At 45.9% G+C, this 15815-nt stretch overlaps 1 protein-coding gene across 8 annotated transcripts in view; it reads right to left on the bottom strand.

Moving 5' to 3' along the window:
- The window catches only part of ACAP3 (ArfGAP with coiled-coil, ankyrin repeat and PH domains 3), a 74374-nt gene that overhangs the window by 40299 nt on the left and 18260 nt on the right, over positions 1–15815 (bottom strand). For all 8 annotated transcript variants that reach the window (XM_034068248.1, XM_031044330.2, XM_031044327.2 and 5 more), the window contains exon 2: positions 489–546. In XM_034068248.1, the coding sequence (XP_033924139.1) occupies positions 489–546 (58 nt within the window). The remainder of the gene's footprint in view (positions 1–488; positions 547–15815) is intronic.

The following is a 15815-nucleotide window of genomic DNA, read 5'->3' on the forward strand; positions in this document are numbered from 1 at the left end:
GCCTGGCTGAACATCAGACAGCACCACCACCATCAGCCTGGATCTGGCCCCTTATTTAGCTGCAAGGGTCTCCTTATATCCCTTAGTTGACACAGCAGTGCTAGAGCTCTGTGGATGTGTAACAGCTCCTTAATGTCACAAGCAAGGTGATGGAGAGAGGCATCAGACAGCACCAAAATAACTTGCACAGCAAGAGAAGCAGTGTCAGTCCCCTGAGATCCAAGACCAGAACAAGAAGTCCTTCCTTCAGCATTAGGAACCCACCTGGACCTCTTGCTCTGAACCCTTTGGCAGTCTCAAAGGAGCCTTGGCAGGTACCTGTCAGTAGAGGGAGTCATGGTCCTGTTGACAAGCCCTGTACACTGTATATTAGCTTCCTGACTGCCTGAGATGGGCTCATGTTTTAGAAGTGACTGGTGGGGCCATACTCCTAAGCAGGAACTCATCAGTCCCTCTTCAAAGCACTGCACTGAGCTGCTCCATCTTACCTTGTCAAGCTTTGCCTCTATCTCCACCACATCTGTTTCCACTTCATCAATGGTTGCCCTGCAACAACAACAGCAAAAAGCAATCATTAATTCATTGCTTATGATGGGGAAAGAAGCCAGAAGTCCCATGAGTAAGGCCTGAGGTATGTGTGCTGGTGGTGGACAGGAGAAGGGACTCGCACTTCCCACTCCAGTTTCCTGCTGCTACATAAACTCAGCACTTACTCTGGAGAAGGATCACACCACATCAGGAATGAATTCCACAGGGCTGGGAAAAGAGATTCTGCAGGCAGTGCTGTTAATTGGTAGCAATGCCAAGTGATACAGAAATAACCACTGTTACACCTTAGCCATCCACTCCTATCAGTCACAGACTGCTTATTCAGTACCACCAAACTCTATTTTCCAGGCTATTACTGTGCCTGAAGTGCAGCTATGTGGTGAATTACATGTCCTTGGAACCTTAGGAGCCATCACTCAAGCAGAAACACATCTTGGTCCTTTAACACCATGAGTCTCTTTCACTCACACGGGCTCTGCCTGCATATGGATAAATCTGCTCCATGATTATCGGATCTGGTTTCCTTCCACGTCACTGGGCAGATGTGACAGTAACAGGCCATTAGAATCCAGCTGCAAAGGTCACCGGACCTCCCTCACAGAGTGAAATATTAACATGACATCAGGCATTTGCAATAGGCATTCCCAGATTGAGGCGTTGGAATGACGTTTTGGAGGCTAGAGGCCAAAAGTAAGCACTGTAAACCTGAGAGCATTCCCTTGTAGAGCTGCTTGCTGCTGTACGATCTCTATACTTGGGCAGATGTTTCTTTAACCACACACCTGGAAATGTGGTAAGCCTCACACCACCCTTACACACCAAGGATAAGCAACCCGAATTTCCCTGCAAGGAGCTTCGTAAACTTGTGGGCTTGTAATTTAAAAGGTTGGTTCTTGAAATATTACACTCAGGCTTTCTGAACATGTGCCAGATGGCAGAACAGGAGGGGAGAGCTGTGATTTAGGGCCACATGAATCAATACTGTTGTCCCAGCAAAAGGGTAGGACACCCACCAAAGGGAACAGCAGAAGTCCTAAAAGGACCATTAGAGTATGTAGTAGCTCTGAGGCTCTTGGTGTCCCCTGTGAATTAGTGAAGGATGAAAACTGACTGTTATCACTAAGGGAGCTTGGAGAAGGAAGGACAGGTTTGAGAAGAAAGCCCCTGAGGTCTAAATCTAACTTTCTGCCAAGCTGAGGAAGGGTTCAGGCCAGCAGCATGGTACTTGTATGTACCTTACAAGGATTACATGTAACCAAAGTAGCACAGCACATCCACTAACATCTATTCCAAGCGTCCTTCAATGGGAAGTATGCACAATAGCTTACACGGGTGAGTGCAGGCTCCATCTGTGAGTTATGAGACAGCCAACATTTGCTATAGTTCTGAGTAATCTGGATGGAGTAAAGAGGAAAGAGTCTGTCGTCATGCAATTATTGGCCACAAAGTCCATGGATCTTGTTGAATCTGAATTGGCAGCATATTCAAGAACCATGATGTAAGAGCTGGAAGTTGTCTTCAGACTCCTGTCCTCCCCTTCCGCTACTCTCCTGCTCCTAGATGACATTATTTACAAGCAGAGGAGTGTCACCTCCATCAATGTCCCTTTCCATTAAGGATTCCTTCTAGCCTGTGGTTTGCCCATGCTGCTCCCACCCAGGGAGGGCAAAAGGGGGATGCTGACCATTTACAGGCCACTTGTGACTCCACTGCTGTCCTTTCTTCATCTGGTTTCTTTTAACAAAGGGGTAGGTCTGCTGTTCCTCAATGAGCTGTGATGCTCTGCAGCAATGGGAGCTGGAGCCCTGCGTGAGGAAAGGATGAGTCTCTATTCCCTTCATCCAAGAGCTCTTGATGTCATCTCAGCAAACAATATTCCCTACATGTTAACATAAGCGGAACATCAAATCGAGAGGAAACAGCCGAAGTTATTCATCACCATTATATATCCTAGAAGACAGCCCAGAATCTGCTTTCATTCAAAAGTACCAGATGCAAGAAAACACAACTACTGTCTACAACTGGCTCCTCTATTTCCTGCCATGCAAGGAGAAATACCCACTTACAGACAGTTTATACCTGCTGAGGACAACTGAAGCATATGGGATACACCTTCCCTGGCCCCACGCATCATCTTCTCTTCCCTTGATAACCTCCCTGCTCTCTCAAGCCATACAATGAAAGTGGACATTGCAAACTCTAACAGAAGAGAGAGGCAAGAAGCTCTGCTTCAGCTCTGTTCCCTTACTGTGTCACAGTGCTCACCTGACCTGGCATCCTATTCTTCTTCTTGTTCTGGTACCCAAGTGGGCAGCAAGGGACTTGCCCAAAAGAAAAAGAAACTGATCTTCCTTTTAAAGCACGTTTGACAGCTCAGAAAAGATTCTCTAAGCTGGTGTATTTAACAGTGGTCTTTCCATCGGCTTACAAATGACACTGGATTGGTTACTGGCATTTAGCAATTCCTTTTCTTTCCAGTCCTGCTGCAGTGTTCATTTGAACATCTCAGCCAACAGGGAGGCTTCATACAATTGCTATTGACTTAATTCCAGTATAATAATAACCAAGTATCTGCTCCCTAATCTGAGCAAACTCAGATGTCCTCTTCAGCACAGACAACACACAAGAGCTTTGTTATATTCTCAGTGTTTCTCAATAACTTCGAAAGTGTCAACTTGCAAGGGTTGGAGGAAGATACAGACTTAGACACCACAGGAGGGAATGGGTGGCTTCTGGAAGACAGAGTGTTCTGTCAGTGCCCTGAAACACAGACTCACCAAGCTGCTGGTTACTGTAGTGTCAACTAAAAGCTAAATGGCTTTGCCTCTAGAATCCAAGCAGAAACCTAACCCCCTTCACCCTCACATCAGCTGGACTGAAACTGAAATCCTGGTGACTCACTAGGAACATAGAGACTGCCTCATGCCCAGGGCTCTGCCCACAATCGATCTGCTACCAGCTCTTTGAAAACACAGCCAAAAAAGCCGCTTCTTTCTCTCTAATAATGCAGTGCTCAAGCTTTACTACAACACATACAGCTTCCCTATACAAATGGCAGCCTGGATGTGCCGGGGGCAAGGCTTTTGAAAGAGATGGAATAATTAAAGAGCTGCTTGCAGGCCAGTTTGTGCTCTTGCAGCTATTTTTGCTCTCTGGGTTTGGAAGCTGTGTGCCTTCATGCATTGCACTCTTCCTGCCAGATTCAATCTTTCCACTTGATTTCTTTGTGCTTCTGATAGCTGGACATCACAACCAGCTACAAAAGGGAGCTGGCATTTCTGGGGATGCTTTTCTCTTCAGGAAGGCAAGAGCATTGTTTAAGCTGCAGCCATCAGCTAGAGGCTGGTGAAACAAGGCGGTCTAGCAGCCTGTCTCCTGCCAGAAGGTGGAGAGAGCATCTATAATTTACTCCCCATTTTTATCATAACCTAAGAAAAGCAGCTGATATATTTGGACTCTGTGGAGGAGGAAGACATTTTAGGTCTGGTATCCACTAAGGCATGAATACAACTGACTGTGGCTAGGAGAGCATGAAACTGGAGCTTGCTGTTTGGTGCACAAGCTTGATATAAAAGGTTCCAATTCTGTGGTTTCAAGGACAGTGATCTCAGGGACCTATTCAGTTCCAGCACTGTAATGGAGTTCCAGCTTCATTACAGGAAGTGAGAGTGAACACTTATCCATCCTTTCCAGTCACATGGTGCTTTTATATCTAAGTCCTTGGGGAGATGAATTGTGAAGCCAAGTTGTGGTTAGGGGTACTGCAGCCATGCATTCATCTTGGAAAAGCTGTACTGGAAGACAAAAAGACCTCAGTCCTTAAGCAAGTGCCTAACTCCTTCCCTGCAGTGTCTTTTCCCATTTACCAAGTAGAAAGCTTTGGGAAAGAGATTATACCAGGTTCTTTTAACGCTTTTTTGAAGGATTTCCCATCCTTCAAGGGTTCAGCATGCCTAAGTCTATTCTTCTGGGTCTTAGTCTATTCTATGGCTTTTGGGGTTCAAAATATCCTTATCCCGCTCACTAATGCAGTTCCAGAGTCCACTGATGATGCTCCCCTAGAGAAATAACAGGTTTCACTGTAACTACTTACTGCAGAACACAAGCATTGGGCTAAACCCTCTGCCAATTTCATTCCCAAATTTAAATCCTCCCACTATTCCGCCCGCATGTCATAGATAAAAGGCAAAACCCTTTCAGTTACACAAGCAAGCTGGGAACCTGGAATAACTCCACAGGGATGAGTAATGACACCTCAGCACTGCTGAGCTCCCCTGCTCCATCCTGAAGGAACACAAGAGGTGGGTTGAACAGGCATGGCAAATGGCACATATGATCCCTACATATGAAAATACACACTTGCCACATCCACAAACACAAGACCCCAGGCACAGGAGTAGCCACAGTGTGTGTACAGGGATGCTCAGCACTCATTGCTCACACACTCATCCAGCTGGAAGCATCTGGCTGGGAAACAGCAATTCTGACAAGAGGGAATTGAATCCCTTCACCCAAAAATGCAACGTCCCAACTGCTGGGCAGCTAAAAGCTGTGTAGTCATGTCCTGGCTGGGTGCCCTTTGCATTTCCTGATGCTGTGCTCTTCCTGCTAATGCTTTTCCAGGCCTTGGGCTATTTCCGTTATGAGGGGGGAGAAAACAATCCACAAGCTCATCTGGTGGTGGTTCAGTGCAAAGCAGAGCCCTTCCGACCACAGGGATGAGGCTTCAGCTTCCTTGCACAGAGAAATCAGCAATTCCCCACAGTGCAGAAGGCTTTGCATTGTGAATTTTAATTTGTCCTTTAAAGAAGCCATTCAGAAGCATGATAAAGAAATCTTCCCAGAAGCATCTTTATATCCCATGGGAACAGGAATAATAAGACTGCTATCAGAGTCCGCAGCAAGAACACATCTGCCTTTCACCTCTTGTGACTTGATTTTACTGACTTGCATTAGATGGTCCTAGCCAAGCACCGAGAATAATCACCCACATCCAAAAAGTGATCAGAGCAAGAAAATCCACTGGGAAACTGATGCAGAAATTGCCTTTGGCATCACTACAAGCTGAAGCTAAGTGTAACTGTGTGGGTGCCTACAACTACATTTCATAAGCTGTGCTGAGAGTGCACTTAGGACAGAGCTGGTAGAGGAGTATGGTCAAAGCCAGAGCGTAAATGGCATCCTGACGGCGAGGCACTGGCTGTGACACGTCAACCACATGGCCCCTTTTTTAGTTACATTCTAATTAGTCACTATTTGCTTCTGCCTCTGCAGAGTAATAGTCTTACAAAAGAGGGTTTACGATGACTGGAGCAAGGAGCAGGCTTACCAAATCAGTTATTAGCTGCCATATAAGTCATCTCTTAGCTTTGACTTCCCCATTGCTACATCGATAAACATTTGCTTCACAGTGACACTGAGTGTTCAGTGATTAATCCATGCTTGGCAAGCTCCAGGGATCCTCAGGTGACGAGCTGACTACAGCAAAGAACAGTCACGGATTTGATTAATAAACCTTAGAACTAAACAATAGCACGTTACCAACCAGCTGAGGCATGAAGTGATCAACAGGCACTTCTCAGAGAGGCCTCTCTGCACGTTTCATGTTTCTTTTGCTTCGTGGTGGAAGAGTGGTAATGATTTTCTCCAATGCTTTTGTTCACTGAGTGCTATTGACACAAACACACATCTGGTTTCCCTCACTTTGCTGGCAGGGAAACTGAGGCACAGGAATACACAGACTAAGCTTGGTTTCCAATCCTAAATTCAGGAAAACTCCATGCTATTTTCTGCATGCACTCACCACGTTACAGGTTGTTAAACTGGTCAAGCCAAGGGCTCATTTGTCCCTAAGGAACACTTACATACAAAGGGCTCCTCATTCAGCCCCTCCAAAAAGCTGCATCTTTATAGCCAAGCAGGTAAAAAGCACCTTGGAGGGTCTTGCTTCTAAAGGTGCCCATCAAATGTAGGTACATCTCCTTGGGGCCACCCAGCTCTGCATTGCATGAGCTGATCCTACTCCAAGTGTTCCAGCAGGACACATGGGGTTCAAGCCAGCTCCCACTGCAGTCAACATGAAGATATTCCCTTAGCTCAGCAGAGCAGGAATACTGCCGGAGAGCCTCTATCCCTCTCTCTACCTCCACTGGTGCCAATTCCAACTCAGGCTGATTTGTGACTCTTACATATGGGACCTAGCTGCTACATGGTGTTAGCACTCCCTTACAAGCCCTATGTATTGCTGTGCATAAAACTCTCCAAGCTGGAGGGAAGGAGAAGCTGTAGCCCTTGAACCCTGAACAGACCCACCTGCAGGCCAGCTGTTCCCAGCTGTGGGCTTGGATGCAGGCAGGCTTGCTCCATCCCTCTTGCCTTGGATGAGTCACACATGATACAGGAGCACCACATTCAAATAGAGCTTTTATACCTTGTGCTGTACCTGATCATCATGTCGAGTGGGCTGGGAGATTCCTAGAAACCCACCTTGCACCAGGAATAGCTACATGTGCATAAACCCCACTTTGCTAGCAGCAACAAAAGTGCCTGTCAAGTGCAGGGAAACAGCTAATCCATGCCTTGCAGTGACAACTCCTCCACAGAAACATCCTCTGTGGCTAGGAAAAAGACTGCCTCCTGAGCCTAATGTGTTTGGAAGTGAGCCACTGGCATATTCAGATCAAAGACAATATTTAGCCACGCAGAGCATTCAGCTCTGTTTAACATAGCTTCAGATCAGGCTGCTAAGGGCCCGACACTAAATGGCATTACAGTCATGTTCAGGGTCTCCCTTAGTGTAATGAAACATGGGCTTTCCAGACCTCAGGACAGGAAACAGGAACTCCTGGATCCTATTCCTGATGGCTACAGCATCTACGGAAGGCCACTTACCGCAGTCTCTGTGCTCCATTATCACTAATAGCATAAGGAAAATGAATCCTTCCCATTCACTCAGGAGTATTTGGATGGTTTCATCCACAACAGTGACAGAAGGTTCAGAGAGGAGCTGTAGGTGTGCAAAGTGGACTTACTGGTATTACTATTTATCAAATCTATGTTTTATTTGATATTGAGTGAAACCAGCATTGCCTTGGTGAGAACAGCTCTGCCCCTAACTAGACAAGGATGTTTGGCACAGACACAATTCGTTTCTTATTCAACTCCTTCTTCCAGAACCATCAGCAGCTTGACAAGGTCACTAAGAGCTGCCAAAGCACTTGCCAAAGGAGCACAGACTTTCTCTAGAAATTAAAATGAGGTGAGTGTGTTCCTTCAAGGAAAAGGGGCCTGCAGGGGAGATGGGGTTTTAAATTCCACCCTCATCTTCTGCAAGATACTGGATTTCTGGAGCTTTCAACTCAGATGAGGTAAAAGCCAAATACTGGTTACTAGTGGTCATCCTTTGGATCATGTTTTGCAAGAGAGAAAGGTGCTGCTTTCACAGCATGGTGAAATACTGCTGTGGAGGATGCTACAGCAAATACGTAACATCTCACTTCCTTTTGTTGGCTGCTATTAGAAGACACAAAAGAGGAAATAAGGAACTTTACACAGACAGACACCAGAGTCAATAAAACTCTAAACCAATCTCCCTAAACCCCTATCTGAAAGCTCCTGTGCCTTCTAGTATCCACTTTTCTTCCTCCTTTCTTCAAAGTATACTTTGCATCTCCATCGATGGGAGCAGATAGCACCATGGCAACAGCTCCATGGTGACAATATCCATGACAACCAGATCCTGCAAGTGCAATGCTTTCCTGTTCAAAACGAGAGCCTGATTTACATGGCTTCTGCTTTTGCTCATGGAACTAGCACGGGACTGGTTATGACATGGTTAAGTGCAGCCAAAGGTTTCTGAGGACAGTGAGCAGAGAGTACAGAAGAGTGTTGGAGATGTGAGTTCTAAGGAGGAATGAAACTGGACAGTGCCATAAATGCTAGCTCAGCATCCCGCCTTGGCTGGGAAGAGAATCTATGTGAGATGCTTTCTCAAGGCTACAGCCACACAAGTTTGTAGCTCATAAGGCTTGACAGCAAACTGCCACCTCAGACACCCTGTCACTTGTTAAAGTACTGGAGATTTCAATCACTCTGTTAGCGCTGGTTCTGCAACAAGCACAATCCTATGGGAGTACCTCCCAGAGGGATCAGAGAAGGGACTAAAGAACTGCCCTGGATTAGAACATATACTCCCTCCATTAAAGCCAGCCATTCCCAGACACAGAAGCTCTCTGACAACACGAATGGAGCCTTATCTAGATTAGATTTAGGAAAAAATAGACCCTGGCACAGGTTGCCCAGAAAAGCTGTGGCTGCCCCATCCCTGGTATCAACCATTCCAGGATTCTATGCTTCACACATGTCATACAGCTTAGGTGAAAGAAATACCCCTAACACATTAGTTCAATTGTCAATGGAGAAGAGGAGAAAAGAGCTCCTTCCTAATCCTTACAATGAGCAGCTGGTAGGACCTATGGTGTTGGTGTACCTCATCTTACCTTGTCTGACTGTAGGGACACCCACATAGTACTGATCACCTTGACAGTGAGAATTTTTACTTATTTTCCATCCCTTCAATTAAAAAATCGGGATTTTTTAACATATCCATCATTTCCCTAAATGTGTGAACTTCCAGTTTCTCCTGTTTGATCCAAGAGCCACAGATAGCAGTGCACAGTGCAGCAAGAGGGAGCTCACTGCTTCACAAGAGACAAACATGGAGTTGTAGCTCAATTCTCAATGGATAGCACATGTGTAAACTGTACTCCATGGTACCTGGAGGGGAGAGACTCACTGAGGTGACAGTTTGCCTTTGACACGGGAGGTCTCACCACAGGGCTTCACTGTAGGTCAGCAGAGGCTCCCTGGCAGTAGCTAAGCCAGTGAGAAAGCTACCAAAGGTGGGTTAACATCAGTGTCTTCACCGACAAAGGCTTAGAGGAGAAGTCCTGGAGCCAGCTAGGTTTTAAAGGGCATGCATATGCAAAGTCCTCAAGCAGATACTTGATTTGAAACCTGTCTCTCACTCCCACCAAATTCAATGGGATTTCACATATATGCCTAGTGCTAAGCACATGCTTCACCCAGCTTGCTAAGTTGGAACAGGAATTGGAGTGAAGAAATGTCCTTGTAAAACCAGTTGCACTTGTGTAGCTAGTATGATGAACTAGATCCAAAGATACGCCCAGAGAATAATAAACTAGGGAGTCAATGTTACATGCTGCTACACTTATACCCCTGGGTGCCTTGCTGTCCCACACTGAAAGATGGAAGACATGGAGTGCCTGTTGTTAACCATGGTACATGAAACACTCATAGGTTTCTTTAGTCTTGCTCCATCTGCATTATTTAACATTAAATAGCAGTCTGGCACAGAGCACAAGAGGTATGTGTGAGCTAACAAAGTGAACCCCACAAAGATGCCAGCCACAATGTGTTTCTAAACACAGTGAGCATCCCAGCTAGCCTAGACAAAGTGAGGGCAGTTTTTGCCCCAGGATGCTATAGGTCAAACTGCAGGTTGCTAAATTTCTCTATACAAAAATATGCTTTTATGCAAGCAAACAGTAAAACCAGACACAAAACTGAGGGTGAGGAACTTTGGAAGTCTGCATGACCATTGTGTCTCTTTCATTTCTGGGACTGCCTAATGCAAGGACACCACAGATGCCCTTGTCCATGGAAGCACATTGCTCTGTGGCTCCACAAATCACACTTTCAAACACATGACATACCCTAAAATAAGAAGCACAAAACCCTTTCTACCTGCCTATAGCCATTGGGCATTTCTCTATGGAAACCATCAAGTCTTTGATTTCTCTGGGTCCCATGGGATCACTTGGTACCAGAAGCTGCAACTTAAAGACAAATGAAACACCACAAAGCAATTATCAACTCCTAATGCTCAGCAACCTAATGGTTGCTATGGTGGGAGAGGTGAATGTGGCCAGCAAGTGAAAGCACACAGGCTGGATCTTTTAGCATGAGACAATGAAACACTCCCCATGCTGCCACAAGTATCATCCTTAATACTAAGCCAGGATATATGCAGCATCAGCATATATAGTCACTGTAGGTGTGTGATGAATGGCAGAATTGACTGTTAAATGTCTTCATATTACATGGAGACTTTAAATGACATACTAAACCTGCACAAGTGATGAATTAAAGCCTGAAGTGAAGGCTGCATACCTTGTCATTGATGCACATCAAATTCCTACCAGGTTTTTCATTAGAATGAAGAATTTAATGCAGAATAGTGCTACCTTGCACCTTGCTGGCAGTGGTGTGGAGTGCAGGGAGAATCAGGGCCTTTGACTCACTAGAATTCCACAGAAAAGCTGTAGTGGGAAAAGAAGCCCCACAGGCAGATGTTAGGTGGACTCTGCTATGTGCAGCACAAGCCTCCTGCCTCCAACCAGAAATAGCTGGACTGCAGCTGTGTGCAAGATTTTGTTTAGTCTATCATGGTTATTGCTGCAGAGAAAACTTTGTTTTACTCCTAAATATTCCTTCTCCCACACACATGCAGAACCACAATGCACACACACAGTTTGGCAGCAGATGCAGAGCCTGCTTGTTTGGAATATGAAGGAATTTCAGAGGGATCAATGGGAGCCAAAGACCAGAGAGGGGAAAAGACACACTGACAATAAAAGGAGATGCTGTAAGTCAGGAAAATGATGCAGAGAAGGAAGGGCAGATTAGCAAAGGGAAGTGCAAATAAAGTAGGAGGAAAGTGCTTTTGCTGTATCAGGAACAGTTTAATAGGATCATACAATCATAGAATGTCTTGAATTGGAAGGGATCTTAAAGATCCTTCAGTTCTAACCCCCTGCCACGGGCAGGGATCCCTTCCACTGGAGCAGCTGCTCCAAGCCTCTGTGTTCAACCTGGCCTTGAGCACTGCCAGGGATGGGGCAGCCACAGCTTCTCTGGGCACCCTGTGCCAGTGCCTCAGCACCCTCACAGGGAAGAAATTCTACCTAAGAGCTCACCTCAATCTCCCCTCTGGCAAGTTAAAGCCATTCCCCTTGCCCTGTCACTACATGCTCTTGTAAAAGGTCCCACTCCAGATTTCTTGACAACCCCTGTAGGTATTGGAAGATGTTATAAGGTCTTTCAGTTGATGTCAATGTGGAGCACTGCTGACCGGCACCAAGTGGGAACCCAGCCTTCAGCACTGGTTCTGCATCTCTGCATCCAAAGAGAGTCTTGCCATAAGGCTTCATCACATTAGTTCTTTGCTTTCCATGCCTCTCTGTGTTTCGGAACCATGGGCACTAATCATGCACCTGGCCTTGGCTCCAAACCCTTCCTATCCCTTGGCAGTCTCTAAAGTGCCAAAACAGGGAGAAAGAAGGACTGTGATGAGAAACACACACACACAAATGCAGAGCGAGGCAGACAGTTCAGTTTGCCAGTGGCAGGTGTCCCTTTGCTGCGATGGCAGAGATAAATGTCACCCTGACCTCCTGAACACAAACACACACACACTTCATCTCTTGTTCCCATTAGCTCCGGAACAGACAACCACACAGGGCCTGTTCCAGGACAGGGTATCATCTCGCACTGACTACTGCTTGTCCTTTGCCTGGCCGGTGAGGTTTGAACTCATTAGCTGCTAATGGGCCTGCACGTGGAGCACAGGCTGCAGACAAAGCCCTCCCTTGTGGCAGCTGCCACAGGAACTCTATTGTGCGCCCCAACACTGGAGCTGTGTTCCTCTTGGCTGCCTCTCCACCATTCTCCCTGCCCAGTGAGATTTCCCAACCCTGTGCCAAAGCGGATCCTCACTGCCCTTTTCAATGCTGGGGTTTGCTTTCCATGCCCCAGCACAGCATCACTGTCCATGCAGCTCCATCAGCAGGGGCTCACCTGAGCCACAGTCACCCCATTCTGCTGGGAATCCAGGCCCTGACCCCCACAGAACCTCCAGAGTTCCTGCCAAAAGGAGTCCTGTTTGCATCAGTTATTTGGCACTTGGCACTCCTCTCTATGACACTTGTGACAAGCCTTTTGAAAGAGTTTCTTGCTCATCCTGCTGAGTCATTTGGAAAATGGACCTCCCAGAGGTTTAAGTGCTTTTAGACCTTGGGATGAGGCTGTGCTTTGGATTTGTGCTGGAAAATCCTGATAATTCTTGGATGGTTTTGTTATCGCTGCGAGTCAGGGCCTTTTCTGCCCCTCATTTCACCCCACCAGTGAGAAGGATGGGGGTGCACAAGGAGTTGGGACCCCAGCTGATCCAAGGGATCTTCCTGACTGTAGGATATCATGCTCAGCAGTAAACCAGGGGGAAGGTTGGCTGGGAGAGCCACTGCTCAGGGGCTGTGTGGCATCAGTTGGTGCGCTCTGAACAGTTGTTTTCATTTATATCACTTGTCTTGCTTGGGGTTATTCCTCTCTCCTTGTTATTTTTATTCATTATTATTATCATCATCATCAATTATAATTGTTATTATTATTCTAATCATTGTTATATTTCAATTATTGAACTATTCTTATCTCAGCCCATGAGTTTTTTCCCTTTTACCCTTCCAATTCTTCTCCCCCATCCTGCTGGGAGAGGAGTGCATGACCTTAGCTGCCAGTGTGGCTTAAAGCACAACAAGCAATGACACAGGAGGTCAGTGCATTCCTGCAGCCTGCAGACAGGGATGCATATGTGGATGAAAGTCACGCTGCCATCTCCAAGGCCAGCAGCAGAGCAGAGCATCCTCCTTCTCAGTCTCAAGCCATAAAACAGATCCTGTCTATTGATTCTATTTTGCTAATATTTGCCAGTGTTCAATGTTTCTATTTCCAGATGGAAGGAACTTGTTTGCCCCTGAGAGCAGCAATATTCAGAACTACACTCTCCTGGGAACAAACACTGATGCCCTTTTCTGTGTACCCTGCCTTACAGCTCTTTGACATCTCCTTTGCATTTGCAGCAGAACCAAGCTTTCAGCTTGTCTCAGCACAACAGCTATTATTGAAAGTGGATCCATGGAAGACAACAATAAATCTGACATTAAAAAAAACCCCACAACCCACTGGGAAATACTGCAGCCTGGGAAGTGCTGCATAGACCCAAACTACCCATGCTTCAACTCTGCATGACACCAGTCCCCTTGGCACAAGGCTTCCAGTTAAAACCACCAGTTCTAGAGCAAGTTCCTGTCAGAGACACAGTCCTTGAACCTCTATCCCAGCCACAGGAGGAGCAGTGTCCTGCTACCTAAGGCAGAGAGAGCATCTCCCACTTTCAATGGATAATCCCTTAATTACTGTGGCCTCCAAAACAATCCTATTGAAGGGTTTACACACAGCACAGTTTAACACAAGCCATGCCCCAGATCCAGGGTAATGGATGGGATGTCACCCTTAGGTGGCTTTGTATTAGTTGATTGGCTTTTTATATCTGCTAAACCAGGTTGCGACACAACACTCCCAGGCTTTCTGCCCCACACTTCTGCTTTCAATGCGAATCTGTTGGGGAACATGTTTGTGCTGCATCATCTCAGCCCTCACCAAGACAAGTTTCTCTACAAGTGCTCTGTAGGAACACTGTATGTTGTATTTCCCAGATACATTCCATGCTGACACCAAAGAACAGCTTGCAGGCAGCACCCTTTGCAAGGAAAATCATCTCAGTGCCAGAAGCTTCATCCTCCCTGTTAAGGCTGAAGAAGTAGGATGGGGGTAAAGAAATTGGCTTGGCCTCTTGTAGTGGGAGTGGGAAGAAATGTTGTTACTGATTCATGAAGACAGATAAGAAAACAATTGTTCTTATCCAATGTTTTTGGGACTTGAGATACACGTGCAGCCCTAAAGCAGTAAGAAATGAATCTTCATCATGTCCTCCAGCAACAGAGAATTCACTGCAGGAATTAACTGCAGGGGGCTGGTGCTTTAGGCAGTTAAAGTCCTGCAGGTCAGGAAGTGCTCAGTGAAATCAAACCTCCTATGTGATGCAGTGTGAACTCTTGGGGCTAAAAACAATAAGACAACCTGTCCTTTGCGTTACAATAACAGTTATTCTTCCTTCTTTCCCAGTGCATACATGTCTACGTGTGCACTGCCCTTTTAACTGCAAATACTGAGCAGCTCTCAGAGGACAATGTCTGGAAAGGTTTCCTCCTGTTGCCAGAAGAAACAAATGTCTTATATGAGAGACCTTGGCTGGGGGGAGAGAAAGGGGTTGGGTTTGGATTGGGTTCTGAACATCTTTTCTCTCCCCTTCCCACTCCCTTTTTCTCCTCTGATTCACAAGGAAACCACAAACCAAACTCAGGACTGAATGAGATCTGGTTTTGCAAATGTTCTGCCTTTCTTTTGGGACATTCACTTCCCACTAGCCTAAATCCCCTCCATTTATACCAGCCCCATAAACCCAGCAAACTTCCACAAATGTAAACACACCCCAAATGCTGTCTGGTATTTAGTTACCATTGCAGAGCCACACTGATATACAAAAGCAAATCTTAATGCACTTGTTTGGTTCAATGCTGATTAATTTGGTTTAACTTAAACTTTTCCAGCTCTTTAAACATGCTGACCTTTGTGTGAGGACAGACTTACATGCCCAAAAGCCCAGAGTTACTCAGTGCTTTTAGCTGTGTAACACGTGCAGTGCATCCCTCCAGATACCTATTCTGAAAGGCAGCTAGCAGGACACTCATGCAACCCTCTGCTTCTGCATCTTGTCATCATCACATCATTAGATCTCCTCTCCTTCAGTGCAAAATCCAGCAGAACCACCTAAAGCTACCTTTGCCATTGTTTTGATAAGATATTTTATACTTCAGCCTGTGTCTCTTCAAGATTGGGATTTAAGGGATGCACTAATCTGACAGGAAAGATGAAGCTTCTGAAAAGCACTGGATATAACTGATGTGTTTTAACAAACACTTCCTTTCCCTGTGAAACAGGTTCTCCTGCTAAGGGCTGAGTAGGAGTGATTGCACATCAAAGGCTTTGCTTATGCAACCATGAGGGCCAAGAGCTAACTCAGGGCACTGCAGTATGGGGTGCCACAGAATTCATGAAGCATTACATGAAATGCAGAGCTGCCTGGGAATTTTCTGGAGAGAAAAAGTACTTTCTGAAAGGATGCTGGTCTATCAGAGTGAAATGCTTGATAGGATGATGTTGAGATTGGGAATACCCTATTCTGGAAGGAAAAGATGGATCAATATGTTCTGCTTCCACACTTTGAAGCTCCTTTGACATCTAAGTAAGATCTGAACTCAGCTGGAAATGGAATGACAGTATTCAAATGA

This window comes from Melopsittacus undulatus, chromosome 12 (genome assembly GCF_012275295.1).
Source record: "Melopsittacus undulatus isolate bMelUnd1 chromosome 12, bMelUnd1.mat.Z, whole genome shotgun sequence".
Lineage (NCBI taxonomy): Eukaryota > Metazoa > Chordata > Aves > Psittaciformes > Psittaculidae > Melopsittacus > Melopsittacus undulatus.